This window comes from Lates calcarifer, linkage group LG17 (genome assembly GCF_001640805.2).
Source record: "Lates calcarifer isolate ASB-BC8 linkage group LG17, TLL_Latcal_v3, whole genome shotgun sequence".
NCBI classification, from domain to species: Eukaryota; Metazoa; Chordata; class Actinopteri; family Centropomidae; genus Lates; species Lates calcarifer.
In genome coordinates, this window is record NC_066849.1 from 11,082,752 (window position 1) to 11,099,637 (window position 16,886).

General features: G+C 41.5%; 1 protein-coding gene across 1 annotated transcript in view; it reads right to left on the minus strand.

Moving 5' to 3' along the window:
- The window catches only part of atf6 (activating transcription factor 6), a 30,945-nt gene extending 25,261 nt beyond the window's left edge, over window positions 1-5,684 (minus strand). The window contains exons 1-7 of the mRNA XM_018667419.2: window positions 5,443-5,684; window positions 4,082-4,158; window positions 3,579-3,657; window positions 3,262-3,359; window positions 2,432-2,573; window positions 1,938-2,141; window positions 24-193 (exon numbers count right to left, since the gene is read on the minus strand). Of these exons, the coding sequence (XP_018522935.1) occupies window positions 24-193; window positions 1,938-2,141; window positions 2,432-2,573; window positions 3,262-3,359; window positions 3,579-3,657; window positions 4,082-4,158; window positions 5,443-5,542 (870 nt within the window). The 5' untranslated portion in view covers window positions 5,543-5,684. The remainder of the gene's footprint in view (window positions 1-23; window positions 194-1,937; window positions 2,142-2,431; window positions 2,574-3,261; window positions 3,360-3,578; window positions 3,658-4,081; window positions 4,159-5,442) is intronic.
- Between the last annotated feature and the right edge of the window lie 11,202 nt (window positions 5,685-16,886).

Below are 16,886 nucleotides of genomic sequence, written 5' to 3' on the forward strand. Positions count from 1 at the left end.
GTAGGAAAACATAAGTGACTCACATCATCGTCTGAGGAGGGGGTTCGAAGTGCAACGGACACCACTGGTGGAGCAGCGACAGGGACAGGCCTGTCCTGGCTGAGTGTTGGCATGGTGACCACATTGCTGGTGATGGTCTGTGGTGTCTGGATCTGTAGCACCTGGTTTGGTTGAGACAGCACTATAGGACGACCTGAGAGAGAGAGAGACACACACACACACACACACACACACACACACAACACATAGAAACTCTTAAATTACAGGGGATAGTTATACTATAATCATATTTTTACTGTATGATTAACATTGATTAATGCTGACTGTGATTATGAGTATCAGTTTGTTTTGTTGTTTGTGTGCATGTTCTTATTCCACATTTGTCTTGCTATGCATCTATAACAAAAACATTCATGCTAAAATCTTATACAAGCTTGAAGTCTGCTGTTTGCTGCAGATGGTACAGTCCGGCTCCTTGAACCCCCCTAACCTTTGGTGACCTGCATTAACCCCTTGCCTTTAACGGGGCTCTATGTTTTATAAGTACAGGTGGAGAGGATGTTTATCATCTTGACCTGTGGTCTTTAACTTCCACATTCCTAACTGAGAGCTGTTTGAGTTTTATGTGCATGAGCACACATAAACATGCACGTGTGCCCGCATTTAAAAGACATTAAGTCCTGAAAGGAAGAAACTAGCAAAAATTTCAACAAAACACAATATTGTTTGTGTTTATAAATGTCCTGTTAATGTAGGAGGCTCCCAAAATTTAGCCCACCACTCCCAGTAAGCCTGTGCCAGGAACCATTCCTCAAAACCGACCCAGCAACCCTCACCTCTAATACTAAACAGCCTGTCAGTGCTAATAGTGCAGAAGTGTTAGCAAGTCCTGCTAATGAATGCGTGTGGTGCCAGTGTTCTGTCTTGTGCCCAAGCTCACCATCTGTAAGAAGAATTCAAGAGTCTGAAAGTAAAAGAAATTATAAGCCTTGGGAACACCTGTCAGTCTGTTTGTTCTTAGTGAATACACGACTGCCCACGTCAGACTCTATAAAATGCGAACCCATCAATAAATATCTCTGATTTCCCTCCTTCATCTCCATGACACATAGTTCTCACTCATCAGCTGTGAATACTGAGGAGAGCATCTTAAACCAATAAGACACATAACACTGAGCAGGCTTGACTTGACTTCCATCTGGGGTCCTAAACTTGGATGTCTTGGCCTTAGCCATCTGCCATCTTGGCCGTTACCAGTCAGACAGCAGAGCCAAGTTCAAATTCAAGTCGAGAGAGGTCAGATACTCCACCCACTTGGGTCCCAGGCAATGACATAAGTATTTATATTGGCCTAGGTGCTGCTGATGTAACACACAGAGGGGACCAGATTGGTAAACCAGGCAAGCGGGACCGCAAAACAAGAGCAATAATGACTTTAATGCACGAAACACACAGCAGCTCTTAAATAGTCTGTGGTTTACATGTGGGCTATAAAACAAACTTTCTTGATTGTGTATTTATGATGGCTGATTCCCAAAGTTGGATTTTTCTCAAATATAGCCCAAATTTGGATATATTTTCGTAACAAAAAGTAAACATCTAACATCTTAATGTCTCATTTATTTCTTATTATTTGACCATCCAGTACAATGGCAAAGTATGAAGCACACCAATGAGAAAAAACTTAGGTTAAAGCACCCTCTGCTGGCCAAGGCACCAGATTAAATACTGTGTGACCAAGAACATCAACCAAATTCATCACTAACAACAAACATTGGCAATATTGTATCATTTCCATATTAAACAAAACAAACGCTCTTAGTAAAGAACATTACACCGTTTGCTAGAATGTCCAGTGCACAGGTCTGAGGCAATACAATATGATGTAAGGCAATGTGTCTTAATGTGTTTCAATGTGTTGCAGTATGAGCTCTGACCTGGAGGGGGCGCTGGTTGGATGCTGACAGGAGCTGGTTTGACCACAGGCAGCACAGTGGTCTGCAGGGGCTGGATGATGATTGTCTTGGCCTGTAGGGGAGCTGCTGCGGGAGCCAACGGCACAGCTGTAATCACTGGTCTGGGCTGGATGGAAACTTTCGGACCGATCGGAATCGGCCTCTTGACTGGCTGAGCTGGTTTGGCTGGTGTGTGTGTCAAGGGACAGGGATGGAAGGAGTGAGATAAGAAAATAGTATTTGTAGTGAATACAAGGAAAAGCTGACTCTAAGCTCGGGTGAGCAAATTTGACATGAATTTTTCTAAATACTCCCACTCTTTCTCTGATGAGAGACTACTTGTATCTCTGTTTTCTTGATACCAAAATTCTGCAAACCCAGATTGCAGTGCAGAATTCCCCGTGGTTTTTGGACAAAGAGTACAAATATAGATGACATATGAAAGAGCAGATGTGCGGTGGCGGATGCTGCCTCACCTCGTGTGGTCTGGTTGGTCCTCTTTGGAGCTGTCTTGGGTTTCAAACCAAATGTCTCAGATGGAGAGATTTCAGAAAAGCCACTGGACTCTGAGCAGACAGAAACTGGGGAGGGCTGCGACTGTGGTGACAGGGCCTCATCCTGGACAGGAAGGCAGAGAAGACTTAGGTTCTGTATCTATATCTGTATCATGGCTACCAGTAGTAGAAAATGCAGCTGAAATACAATTAGTGACCTTACAAGCCCTTAGAAAAGCTTAAATATTCTTTACCTTTACTGCTCAACACTGACTTTAAGCCACACATGCTCTATATGTAATACATAAACTTGAGACACATTGGATTAAATATGGATTAAGTGTCCTTGTCGACATTCAAAGACTCCAGTAGACAAACGTGTCCTTGAATTCAGACAAATGTGTGCAGACTGCGCTGGAGCCAGACAAAGATGTAACCCTTGTCCTTATTTTGACACACTGTGAGAACATCTGCCTGCTAAATTATGCTAATGTGGCTGATGTTGTCAGCACCTTTTATTTAACGAGGGGGTGGGGCACAGCTCAGGCGGACATCAAATTATTAGTTTGACAAGGTGTTTAAGGATTTTGTTAATAAGTGTCTCAAGTGTGTGTGAGTCTCTATCCAAAAGCAAAGAGCAGCTGTCAGTGTTTGGACACCATCTGGATGAGGATTTTATTTGCTCCAGCCGTGCATTGAGATGGGCACATATGTAAATAATCACAACCAAGAACAAAGGTAAAATTTGCATTGGAAATGCGAGTCAAATGCTGAAAACTCAGAAGGACAAAGAGTTGAAGACAGTGACTTACTTGTAAGGAGTAAGGGGACAGGGCTTCCACTGAGGTGGGAGAAGGGACCGAGCTCAGAGTGTGGGCAGGTGACAGAGAGTCCACGCTCACCTCACCATCTGGATACGCAAGGACAAAAAGGCACACACAAATACATCTTTTCTAGCAAACATTATGACTGGTAGGTGACTTCTGAAAATCATGATATTCAACCTGCCACAATCACATCACCGTGTAAAAGCGCATACAAGTTACATCGTATGAATATTAAACAGGTGGACAACAGACTTTTAGACTTTAGAAATGCAGTAACCAGATGTCAACATGTGCTGCTGTACCTGTGCAGATGCTGCTTGTGTCCACTGCATCCCATGCAGGTATGTCAATATCAAAGTCCAGATCTGGACCCTCACTGGCCTGAGAATACAAACACATGCTTTTTAAACCAGTGGACTTTATCAGGATGCAAACTGGGGGAAAAAAGTGTCTGATGAAACAGTGTAAGCAATAAGCACACTTTATTACTTTATTTTTAGTTTACCAGCCATGCATTTCTGCCAAGTGTAGAGAAAACAGTTGTTATGTCATATACAGTAGGCAGTAAACTCAATAGTTCAAGAAGCAGTTAATAAAACTCCTGTTATTGCCTGCAGTTATTGCCTGACATCTACACACTGTATCACACGTCCTCGCATAACATGTTATGCTACCATGTTGCGTCAGTAGCTCTGCGCTGCTGTTAACTATCAAATTTCTTCTCTCACATTTCCTGTTAGCACCATTTCATGGAAGACTACATTTCAGTTGACAATTTGCATACAGACATTATGAGTTTACTCACATAGCCAGCATTCTCCAGGGCTTCAAGCAGCTCATCTGCGTCTCCAAGGTTGCCCAGCTCATCGAACAGGCTAATGTCTGTGTAATTACAGGCACACAACCCACAAAATGAGTCAAACCATTCATGGTCCATCGCAGAGTTTACTCAAGAGACAAATTATCACTTTGGATAAGAAGAGAAAATATAGAACAACTACAAAAAGTAATGAAACCAATATTTCAGTACATATCCCAGCATCAAGTGTACACAGTACACACTGGCTAAAAAGAACTAATGTGAGTAACTACTCAGTGCTACTACATGCATTGTTTAATGTATGTAGGTAGAGCTGAAAACAATTAGTTAATTGATTAGATGTTTGGCAGAAAAATTATCGGCAAATATTTTGATAATCAATTCCTTGTCTTAGTCTTTTCTAAAGCACAAATTCCAAACATTTGCTGGTTTCAGCCTCTAAAATCGGTGTTTGCCGCTTGGCTTTTTCTTTGTCTCTGTAAACTGAATGTTCAGATAAAATAAGAAATTGTAAGACATCACCAGTTAGCAAGTAATGTGATAATGTAACATAGATGTAATGTGTAGATAGTATAACACTGGAATGTTTTCCACACATTGTTCACATGGTGTATAATCTGTGACAGATTCTGAATCACAATGTTTTCACACTTTCTTTCTTTCACATTTTATGGTCTAACTGATAAATCCAATAAAAAAAAAACATCAGCTTCATTAATGAAAATAACTGGTAGTTGCTTGTTTACATGTATGCAGTGTTTCTGTTTTTGGCCAACAACAATATGTATTGTCCCTATGTGGACAGTAATACGCAGTAAACTAGTGACACAACATCAGACAGTGTCAATTCAGCATGAAACATGGACAGAGGAGGGCAAAAACGAAAGCAAACAAAAAATGAAACAGCATCTGACACAGGATAACAACACGTAACATTACTGTTGTTATTATTGTTGTTGTCGTTGTTCATTCGTATGTATTAATTCATCTTCCTTCAAAACAATCCATCAGCAATCCATGCAGCAATCCATCTATACAGCACAGATTATACACCATGTTATCAATGTGTGGAGAGCACTCTAGTGTCATATTATCAACATATTACATCCATGTTACATCATCACATCACCTGCAGCTAGCAAATGCTAACTGGATGCTAAGACTTGAAGCGTATGGAAACAAACTCATCACATCAATTTCAAGTGTTTTTTGAAAGCGCAAACTTGTCACAAGTTGTATTTTAAGGACACATCTATTAGTTATGCTTCACTAGTAGCTAGCTACAGCTGCCTCTGCCTCCCTGTGAGTGTGTGTGTGTCTTTCTAGAAAGTGTAGCTGATGCTTACCCCACTCTTCCCCCTGGTCGATGGACATGATGCCTGCCTCACTATCCATTACTGGATATTGTTGATGATTTCCGAAGTCTAACGTTAAGTCGGATGACATCGTCGTTTGAATTCATCAGTGGATAATCCCGCTGTAACAATTTTCGACTATGCGACGGCTCATAGGACTGATCATGTTGTAGCTATTTGGTGTGACAGTTTCCTTCTGACGCGAAGATACACGTCTGACTTACCGTCAATCTACGGGTGCCGCCGAGGGACTTAAGGGAGAAGCAGCGAGAATTATGGCCCCTGCTTGGAATGTATAGGTGGTGCTGACCTACTGGACCACAAGGGGGCGGGATTGCACAGCAGTCTCTGCAGTATGGTAAGAAAGTGAGCTGGTGTGCTCTAGTTGACCTCTCTGTTGATAGTATGTGAAATGACACTGAGTTCATGGCAGGACAGAGAGGAAGTGTCTCAACTAAACTATGATGATTTAAAGTTTAAATTCTTATCTTATGACTGACACCTTGTTTACAGTCATCTTATTAATGTCCCCTCATATGTGCACTCATGCACACACACACACACACAAACAAAGAGTGCAAATGAGTGGCAGGATTGTTATGTAAGTGTAACACTGAGAGAACAGGGAACAATACAGACAGTCGGTCAAACAGACAATTTTAAACTGACTCAGACTTATAATTGGATCTTGACTGGTAACTGCACAATTGCTTTACCAATATTGTAAAGAGGTAGTAAAGTCCAAATATGTACAGATCTTACCAAATATATCATTATTTTTATTAAAACGGCACTACAGTCAGTCACATTTCACAATCAGTCAACACACTCACAATCAAAGCATTCACTATCTAGTCATGCATGATTTGATCCAGACCAAACAACATCAGGTCAAAATAAAACCGTAGACAGGATTGCACTTGTAGAGATTTTGACATTCACTCAGGGGGCTTCATCAGTCCTACTGCCTGTTCGAAAGTCCCAGACATTCAAACCTCTTTGAGTCATTTACACCCTAATGTCATATGAGTCATTAAGGCCTCATGGCAGTCATGTGAGAGTTGCCAGTCACATAAATCAAGGTGTGAATTTCTGTTTATCCATCTGAGAACAGGCTTGGTATAAGTCAGCCTGATAAAGGCAGTGTGGCTATCTGCTGTCATTTCACCACAGCAGCTGAAGCGCTGAGAGGACAGTTGATTATGAGGACCGTGACAGCTGTAACAGTGGTCGGAGTTGGTGTGGTCTGGATAGGAATTGTACTTTAGTGTCACGCTAGGCAGGGCAAGCATCTGGCTTTGATCCCATTTAAGCCTATACAGAGCCAGATAGAGGGCGGAGGCTGTTCTGTAAGTTCTGTGAGTGAACATCATTTATATCACACCATTTCTAAAGTTTTACAAAGAGAAACAAAAGAATGAGAGGAAAAAAGACAGTTAACATTTTAAGCAAGACATAGACACAAACTAAACAATTTGTAAATATTATTTTAGTAAAAAATATATGAAAGGGCCCTTTGTGGGTCTAAATATGCTCTGTCAAGTCTGAAAAAATTAATAACCTTAATGTACACCATGCAAGGATAGCATAATGTTATAGAGTTGCACTGTGGGAAGTGCAGGAGTCAGGGTTTGGGGATCCAAGCCAGAACGTATGAGCCTTTGCTACATAAATTTAGTTTTTTAATCTGTCTGTCACAAGTTCTTCAGCTTTATGGAAGAGCGATGCTGAACTGACCCTTTAAATTCATGTAACACTCATCAAAACAGCTTATAAAAAGAATCTCTGTTTTGTCATGTTGCAGAAAATTTCAAATGTGATATTTTTGATGTTTAGTGACCCGGTCCTGATTGGCTGAATCTGCACATGAATCATTTGAATCAGAACATGCAAATGTCAGCGCACCTGTAATTTGGTCTGGATCTGTGTACACCTGCGCTCACGGGACAAAATGTTTTTTGAAACTGCTGTGGTGTGATGGTCACACTTAGAGGTCCTGCATGTTGAGTGTATACTGTAAACAAGGAAAACACAGCCATGTTTTACACATGCCAACTTCATGTTGCATAAAAAGCAGCCTCTTATCCAGTGAATCTGTAAACAGGCCCTCATCAGATAGATATGTTCTTGGATGTACGGCTCTGTAACAAAATAAGCCTGGTCTCACAAGGTACACTTTATACTCTGTGATTTTGAAATGGCACCGTCACAGTACTAAGTGACATTGTGTGCTAAAAATCAGTAGCAGGTGTACACTGGGCCTAATCCTTCATGGACATTTCAGGTCATAGTGAGATTAACCTGAGGTGGTCTGGTTGATTCCCTGCTGGATTGGTTTGGCCGTGTTCAGAAAGAACAAGCCCCCAGTCTGTTTTAACTTATTACAGCAAGGCAAAGACTAACATAGAGGTCAGCCATCTGCCAGAAGTCTGTTGTCCACCTGTAACACAAAACTCAATCAACTAATGTAAGCAATCTTATTTCATGAATCACTAGTAAGTGCTGTATATTGTTTATATTCTCTTTATTCCTAATGCGACAGTGTGACTATATCCAGCTTGTTAGAGTCTGAGTTTACCTTACCTCAAAGTCAATGTCTCCACAGATTTAAAAAATATAAACCATGTGTCTGCCTTACGTCATGTAATGATATTGCAAGCACGTCTGATTGGAGTGGTGTGGTAATGGTATGGACGGTGTCTTAAGTCTGCGAACAGTTCAGGGCTCATCATAGTGATTGTGTGCAAAACCCCTCAGACTCAGACACGGGCAGCAGATTAACAGGTTAACCTGATACATTGGCAGAACCATTTAAGCGAACATTTGCGTAAAATGGATTAGGGGCTTTGGTCACATCTTTGTTGCTGTTGCTACAGTAGTCTCCTCTTTTGTCTGAGGCATGATGCCCATTAAATATCAGAACATTTAGATCACAATTTCCTTATTAATTGTAGACACAAACCACCCTGAAAAAAATCTTGGATAATGAAACAAACTTGACATAATAATGTTAACTACCCATTCAAATACTGGAATACTAACAAATACTGGAATAAATTAATGTCTCAAAATTTTGACAATATTTCTGGACAATTTGAGTTTTCACTTATTGATATAATGTGGAAATCCAGCATTCATTTTACTCAGACTCAACTAGTCAAATGTGTTCAAAAATGTGTTCCATTTCATTGAAACAATATAATGATGTTAGGATAATGAACAAAATCCCAGGTAATACCAAATTTTCTTATCTTATAATTTCAAGACTGGCTGTGTCTACTCATGACATGTTTGTTAGTTGATCAGCCATCAGACCACTTAGAACAAAGAAAGCTCATCCAATTTGAAGCCAACTTAAGTATTTAACACAGGGGTGGCTATGCTTTCTGCCTCTTGTTATCAGTAGTCATGATGGCTAAACATGATAAAACTTCACCTGCACATTAGAAGGAGTCAAGAAAGGAGATAAAACAGCACACCATCATCCACTAGAATCCAATTACAGTAGCCCACACACAAATCTGCTTTTGCTCACAAATACTGGCTCTTCAATCCAACCAGTTAACAGGCTGTGTGGCTGCTGCAAAGACAAAAAGTTAAGTTTGGAACTGGCACACAGCAGCGACTGTCTACAATAACTTTAATGCTACAGTTGAAAAGAAAAAACTATACAAATGTGTAATAATCACATCATGACACTAAACTGATTGATGGACAAACTGTCATAAAACTGTCATGCACCAGAAATTGTGGTCTTTGTGTCTGTAATTTTGATTCTTGGTTTCTTTTTTTTTTTTTTTGAAAGAACATGTTGATCTCAGTGGGTTATCTTGTTTTAAATGAGATGTTAAAAGAAAACATGTAAATAAAACAAAGAACCCAAACCAAGACAATGCTGTCACAGGCACTGACCAAAGACAAAAAGCCCCATGCTGGTGATCAGACAATGTAAACCCAATTAGGCATAGAAGAGGAGAAACAAAGGGTAGATGATGTTATTTATGGAACATGAGACCTTTAATTAGTATTTACCACCAAATAAATTCCTGTAAATTTGGCAGAGGCCTGTTGGTATATCAGCTGAGGACACTTTGGAGGATCCATAGTCTGTTTTCAATCAGGCTCTCTATGTCTAAAACGTACTTTTCCTGCAGAGGAACTAAAACAGAGTTCATTTCTTGCCGAAGATGTTGAAATAATGTCTGCATACTTTGTTTTTATTTTTGTGCAACAGCAATTATGCATTGGTGTCATTAAGAAATGCTTGTAATAGTTAACATTCACGAAGCACTTTTCCTCCCATGTGGCCACGCAAGAGGGGAGAATTTTGCTGGTGAACCACTAACCCAGCAGTGAAAAAGGAGCGACAGAGGTGGAGGACGAGCTTCTTCTTCTGAGCAAAGAGAAACCCCCACCCCTCCTTTGCAAAAGAGAGTTCGAGCTACATTTCATCTTTTGTGTACCAGATTGATGACCTACGAGATGGATGATGTTCTGTAGTGCTGTGTGGCATTGTCTTATCCTGGCCGACACAAAGAGGGAGAACACTTATCATCTCGGGCTTATGTATAGAGCAGGGGGCTGGGGTTGTCAGAATGGTGAAGAGGGTCCAGGAGGGTGGAGTGGGGTTGGTGGTGGTGGGTGGTGGGGGGAGCCCCCTCCGATAAAGCGTGATGGAGACGGGCTAATGACAGCAGCGGCAGATGGAGAGAGCCATCTCCCATGACGACGAAGCAGCCAGGAGCCTCCATCCTGAAGCCAGAGAGGGACGGAGACACAGGAGAGAGGGAAGGAGAGAAATAGAGGAAGGGGGCCAAAGAGAGAGAGATAGAAAGAGTGAAAAAACAACAGTTTGGATGCACGTGTGTTTCAGTCTGTGCATTAATTGCTTGTGTTCCTCATGCATTTGGAGTGGTGTCTTAAGGCGACATAAGACAGGTGGTTGGTTGCTCAGATTTGTGTTGGTCTTTTAGCTGCACTGTGACTTGCTAGCAGGTGGCCAAGGTTTGTTGAGTTTTTGGTTTAGGATTAGGCTTTAGGACATTGTTTGGTGGGAATGGTGCTGTGAATACAAAGGGATTAGTGCAAAGGGTTGCTTCATTGACTGTGAGTTTGTATCTGTGTGTGTTGGGGAGGGTGGGGTGGGGTGGGGGAGTAGGAATCTGAAGTTGATGGATGGATTGGATAGCCTCCAAAATAAAACATTTGCTGTAATTAGGCAAAGGAAATGAACTATTAAATGAAATAAGAAGAATTTTTTTTAGGGGAATTAAAATAAATACAAAATAACATGTTAGTTTTGGGCAGCAAACATCCCTGATATCATGGTTTTATTTTCAGAGAGCACTTCAAAAAAAAAAAAAAAAAAACAACAAATTTGAATTTAGAAAAAAAAAATCAAATTGCCACCATTCATAAAAATAGAAAAACACACACGTTTTCCCCAGTTCCCACGTTCCTCCCATAATGCTCTGGAAAGGAAAAAAAAGGCCCTACTGAAATCATCTCAATGCCTTGAACCATGTGCCACCATTAGGGACACACAAAGAGAGATCTGACAAATGACCATTTTAATGTCCCTCTTTGACTTTAATGAATTTATACGTTATCAGACCCTAATGGAGGCTGCGGTGGAGGGGCTGGCGCGAGGCCATAACAAATGAAAAGCTCTGATTAGTGTAGAATGAGCCGAGAAAAAAATGCCATTCATCTTGGTTAGCATCCTCCTGTGCTCTTTTATGGGTCGCTGTTACAAGGGACGGTGGAGCCGGGGGTGCTTGTCCCATTAGCGGGGGCAGCCCTGGAGGCTCGCTGAGTGGTCAGCGTAGCCGGCGTTGACGGAGCGTCTGCCCGCTCCGCAGTTCAGGACTCTTGAATGCCACTGTGAGGCTTGACTCCTGAATAACCTTCTGAGGTACCGGGAGCTTCACCCCTACATGACCCCGCACTCTGAACAGGGGTGTGGGGGGACTCCGGGGGGTACCCAGACCAGGACTCACACTAAGCCATAGGTAAACAGTGGAGAGATCTCCTCAGAGGAAGACGGCAGGAGATTAAAAACAGTGTTTTGCATTTGAAATTTTACAGGCATGCACTTATAGATTTAATCGACTTTGAGCAACACCCAATTGTATGTTTAGTTAGAGTCAATAATACAGATTAGCACGCACGATTCAGGAGCTGGATTACATTTTATGTTCGTTAAAATGTATGATGTTTACAGCAACTGTAAATATTATGGTAGACGGCATCAAAAGTAGGTCATCACAATCAGTGTCTGATACGCACAAACCCACAATGCCTATAAACTACTCAACGCAATCAGAGAAAAATGTAAATAAAATCAAATGCTTGTAATATGATATTCAGTTTTATCTGAATTGGTAGCCTTATATGCTGGGATCAGTATATGTTGCTGACTTTTCCTTATCAGGCAGCTGTTTTTAGTATTATAGGGGGATTTCAACGATTATGTAGGAAAAGGGCGGTTGGATGACTAAAGGCAGGCTGTATTAAAAGCTGTATTTTTGTTCTCTCTGTCGTGAAAGCAACATATTACTGTGAAAAATATTGCAACACAGTGTCGCTGAGAGGAGCGATGTTTCGTCACGATCGTGTTGCAGCTTGATATCGACCACTGTTGTCATTGGGAGAAGCCCTGTTTTTGTCGCCCCCCCTCCCCCTCGCTGGGCCCCCGTGTAGAGCCGCCTTGCAGAGTTCAGTCGGACTGGGAGAGGAATGCGCTGGGATGCGGAGCAGCACCGACTGTAGGAAATCGACGCAACAACTCGCACAGTATGGACAGTAATGATCCGTATTTACACCTCAGTAAGTACGCCTCAACGATCTGTTCAAAGCCCGGTCTCACTGTGGTGTTCCTCGCGAACTCGCTGCATTTTTTTTTGGTTTTGACTTAGCAGGAGGGTGCGTGTGTTTCATGGCGTCTTGTCTCTAGTCCGCGAGCTGTGCGCGAAAGCGTCCGCGGACTTTGACGACCGACTGCCGGTCTGTCAATCTGGTTGTTGTGCCTCTTCTCTTTGTTAATAATGTTTTTGGCAAGTGTGCCAACTAAAGCGAAAGCTGCGGCCAATGCGAAAGTCAGGTGATCACGGTTGCGCCGGTCAGGCAAGGTCAGAGGTTGGCACTTTAATTGCGCTTATGTAATTTATGGCGCTTGTCGCGCGTCTCTTGCTAAACTGTTTGAGACAGAAACAGAATTTATTGGTCTGGGATGGCCGTCAGATCTAGAGAGAAACGCAGCTAAGAGCCTTGAGGAATGGCGGATTTCCACTGGTAAACAAACTTATACTTTGTGGTAAACAGGAGTGTAGAGTAAGACGTGCCCTGGTCAGCGCTGTGGCTATATTCAGCTGAATGACAAGACAGCATGATGTGATTTTGCTCCGTAAAGGTGAACTCTGGTCTGACTCGGTGACTTTGCCCTTGAACCAGGTGATGACTCTTTTCTATTATCAGTATTTTTGCCTGTGTGTGTGTGTGTGTGTGTGTGTGTGAGTGTGAGCTGAAATCCATAGAGACAAGGAAATGGGACTGGTTCTGTTTCCACTGTGGAGTTTGCAACATGTGGAGTACATACTGAACATACCCTGCATACAGTATTCCAGATAAGTGTCAAGTATGTGTTTTTCTCAGCTGAACCATTTTTAATGAGACTCTATATGGAGAGTGAGTCTGAGGCTTCACTGAGTCACACACTATATGCATCATTCATCATGTGATGTTTTTTATTTCCTCCCTGAAAGATACATTCACTGTCAAACTACTGCAGTAGAAATATGGCATGTGCCTCTGTTTTTTTTAGGGGGGGTGGGGGGTGAAGGCTAATAGCATGGCATTGCAAGGAAACAACTAAAACCAGCCTTTGAGGACAAAATTGTACAGCCCCCACCCCCACCCGTCTTTATGTTATCACAGATATCTCGGCACCATTTGGAGGGGCTGAAAATTGTTTCCATAATGAATGTGGCTCCCAGGGGAATGAAAGAGACATCTGGATGGGAGCGCATGGAGAGGGAAGCCCACAGTGTACAGAAGTAACAGAGCAGTCCCCCTGGGCTCCACAGTCTTTCTTGTCTTCTCTTAAAAGACTTCAGTCTGATCAGGCAGTCGAGGCATCCCGAGATTTATGCAGTAAGGACAGTGTAGTTCTGTGCAGATATGTTCATCTGTTATTGATCTTTTGTTAAGTATCAGATATCGGCTGGCCACGTTTTCCCCTGCTGATAATCCCATGAGTTTTCTCTGGCTACGGCTGCATGACAACAGTCTTTCAAAAAATGGCATATTTGGGGGTGAAATAAAATTTTTGGGGGGGCATATTTGACTGACTCACAAAATTAATAACTTTGGTTGTGATTGACGTATTTCTAATTCTAAGTTCCAGTCTACCATATTAAACGCTGCACTTTTCAAAGAATGTCATCAGTCTTGGTTTCAGTGGGGAGTTTCGTCGTCCCATTACTACAGCTTTCCTGCCCTGCAAAGGCTAGCAATCTGTGTTAAACACTCAATATCTGTAATTTCTCTAGTATGAAAATAGTTAGTATAGGAAATATCAGCTATAAACACATCAATTCTAAAAGTAGTGGCTGTAAATCACTATCAGTTGAATGCCAGATGAGGACAGTCCCTATCTTTTAGGACATTTACTTAAAAAAAAAAGTTGTTTGTAAACCCACTGAGATGTTTCTGAGTGAAAGCCACAACCACTGGAAGCTCATTCCAAGTCTTGTTTTATCTGTGCGTTGGCTCATGGCTATGATTTATGATGTATGTTAGCATAAACAGCCCACACACTGAAACAGATATGAAAATAGGGCCATAAACAGCACTCATTTGAATGGGAGATGATCACCCTTTGGAATCCGTCATGAGTGTGAGGCAAAGCAGTGTGAACTATGAAAAAAAAACAGTCTGGTGATTATGTGCGGATTGTTTCGTGATTCCACTCAGCTTTTCCCAGACATGTTATGTTTCAGCAGGTTCGACGCAGGCCTGCCCCGGGCATTAAGTAGAGTCAGCGTTTTTCTCTCTCTTTCCATTCTTCCGTCAGTGGAAGTGATTCTAGACAAGCTGACGAGCACCCACTCGCAACTTTTGACAATGAGAACTTATTCAGCCCACAGATCGGGGAAGTCGTGGCAGAAAGAAAAGTAGAACAGGGATGGGAGAGTGAAGGGAGCAAAAAAATAAAGGGGAAGTGCGGGGTGCGGGGGGGTGGTGGAGGAAGAGGTCACCCTAGTTGATGTGAACTCTCATCACTTGCCAGGGGTCAATGATTCACCTCCCAACACACACACACACACACACACACACACACACACACACAGGCAAGGCAGAGAGACTTACACACTCAATCACACGCTCATGTCTAAATTTTCACGGCAGCAAACACACAGACTTCGTATATGCAGAGCTTATTGTACAGCAAAATGTGACTATGATATCATGTGACTTAAAGAATGTGCATGTTATTATTTGACTGTGAAGTCCTGGCGGTATTTAAACCTGCTCTCCTAATGACTGATTCCAGCGCGGAGCATTCCCCCACCCACTCCTGCAGACTTTTAACGAACCACACAGGTAGAGAGGGTGGGGCTCTCTGCAGGTATTTGCTCAAGGATTCTATAGCTCGAGACCTGCAGTGCCTCAGGGCTGTCATATGCGTTAGCACACAATACACACTGGGTTTATTTCAGGGCACTTTTGATTGAGTGTGTGTATTTATGTGTCTAGTGTGTAAAAAACCTCTGCTTGTCTTGATTGTGTGAGTGGGTGCTAATTGTGAGAACAGGATGAGGGAAAAGAAGGGGTGTAAGGAGGCCATTCTCTGGGCTAATTGCCATTAATTAGTCATTAGTGAAGAAGGTCAAAGCCTTGATTCAATTCCAGCTTTAATCAAGCAGAGAACCTTGAAAGGCTTTATGGGCTGCGTCCGTGTTTGGTTATGAGATGTATTGAGCTATTTCTTTGCTAATTATACAACAACAACAACATACCCGTAACAGATGGACACACACCAACTCTCTCTTTTTTTTTTTCATTCCATGCAACGAACATGCACATATTGCATGGCCCCCTGATTTTAATCATCTAATCTGTTCAGTGTTTGTCTTTAATTAATTCAGCAAATGTAAAGAATAACAGCTAAAGACATGCTACATTTTACATCAAATGCTGAATAAATTACCATATCCTGCTAACAGGGTGTATGACTTCAAACAGAGTGAACGCTACAATTTGCACCTGCACACACATACTGCAATAGCTGCTGATGTGTTTGCAAAACCAAAATTATTACCAGTCATCACTACAGAAGATTGAAACAAAAGTACAAAAATGGTAGCAACAAAAATCAGACATTTTCATTATGTAGAATGTCTCCTGTTGATGTCATTTTATTATATTATTGCTGCATTATCATGTAAGCAGTACTTGCAGCTGGGAGGTGGAGCTAACTGATACTCCTTCATATACTGTTGAGTAGTTTAATATATGATAACATATATTAATAAGTGGATCATAGATTTTATATTGAAATATTGTGAAAAATAACTGCTAACTTCAGCTGTCAAATAATAAAAAGTAGTGGAGTAAAAAGTACAGTATTTGCCTCTGAAATGTGGTGGAGTAGTTGTACAGCACTTAAGTACTTCAGTATAGTACTTGAGTACTAGAGTAAATATACTTAGTTACTTTACTGTATATAGTTAAACAGTGTCCTGTAATATACTCAGATAATGCTGAAACGATTAGTTGATTCATTGGTTAGTTAATGGACAGAGGATAAAATATCAGTAATTCTGATTATTGGTCAATTGTTTCATTTATTGAAAAAAAAAAAAAAACACCAACTATAACTATACTATAACTATAGCTGGTTCCAGCTTCTAGATGTTTGGGTTTCACTATTTTCCACTATTCCCTAACATTTTATAGACTAAATTAGTAGTCTCTCCTTCATGGAATTAATTAGTGAATTCACCAACAAGGAAAACAGTCATCTGTTGCAGCCCTAACCACAGTCAGTCCCAAAGCAAGTATGTGATTAGAAAGTTTAAGCACCACAGAGCTCATTAATACCATTAATAGGAATGGGACTGATGAGGGGAGATTGATGGCTCAGTAGAGGGTGGGTTGACTGACCAGGAAAAGTTCTTCATGGCGCTCTATGCCCTGCAGGAGCACAAATGGCAGCAACAGGTAACAGCTAAGTGCATTAGATCTCATTAAACCTCTCCATAGAGAGACATGAAGAACACGCTGTAAACCTCGCTAAGCTATTTTGAGTGCTCTGAGTGCCATTTTAGTGTGCTTGTCCTATCTCATACCCACAAATGAAAGCTTGTACCTATTAACGCAGTACACATGCATACATTGCTGTTTGGGGAAAAACATTATTTTTCTGCTCTTTT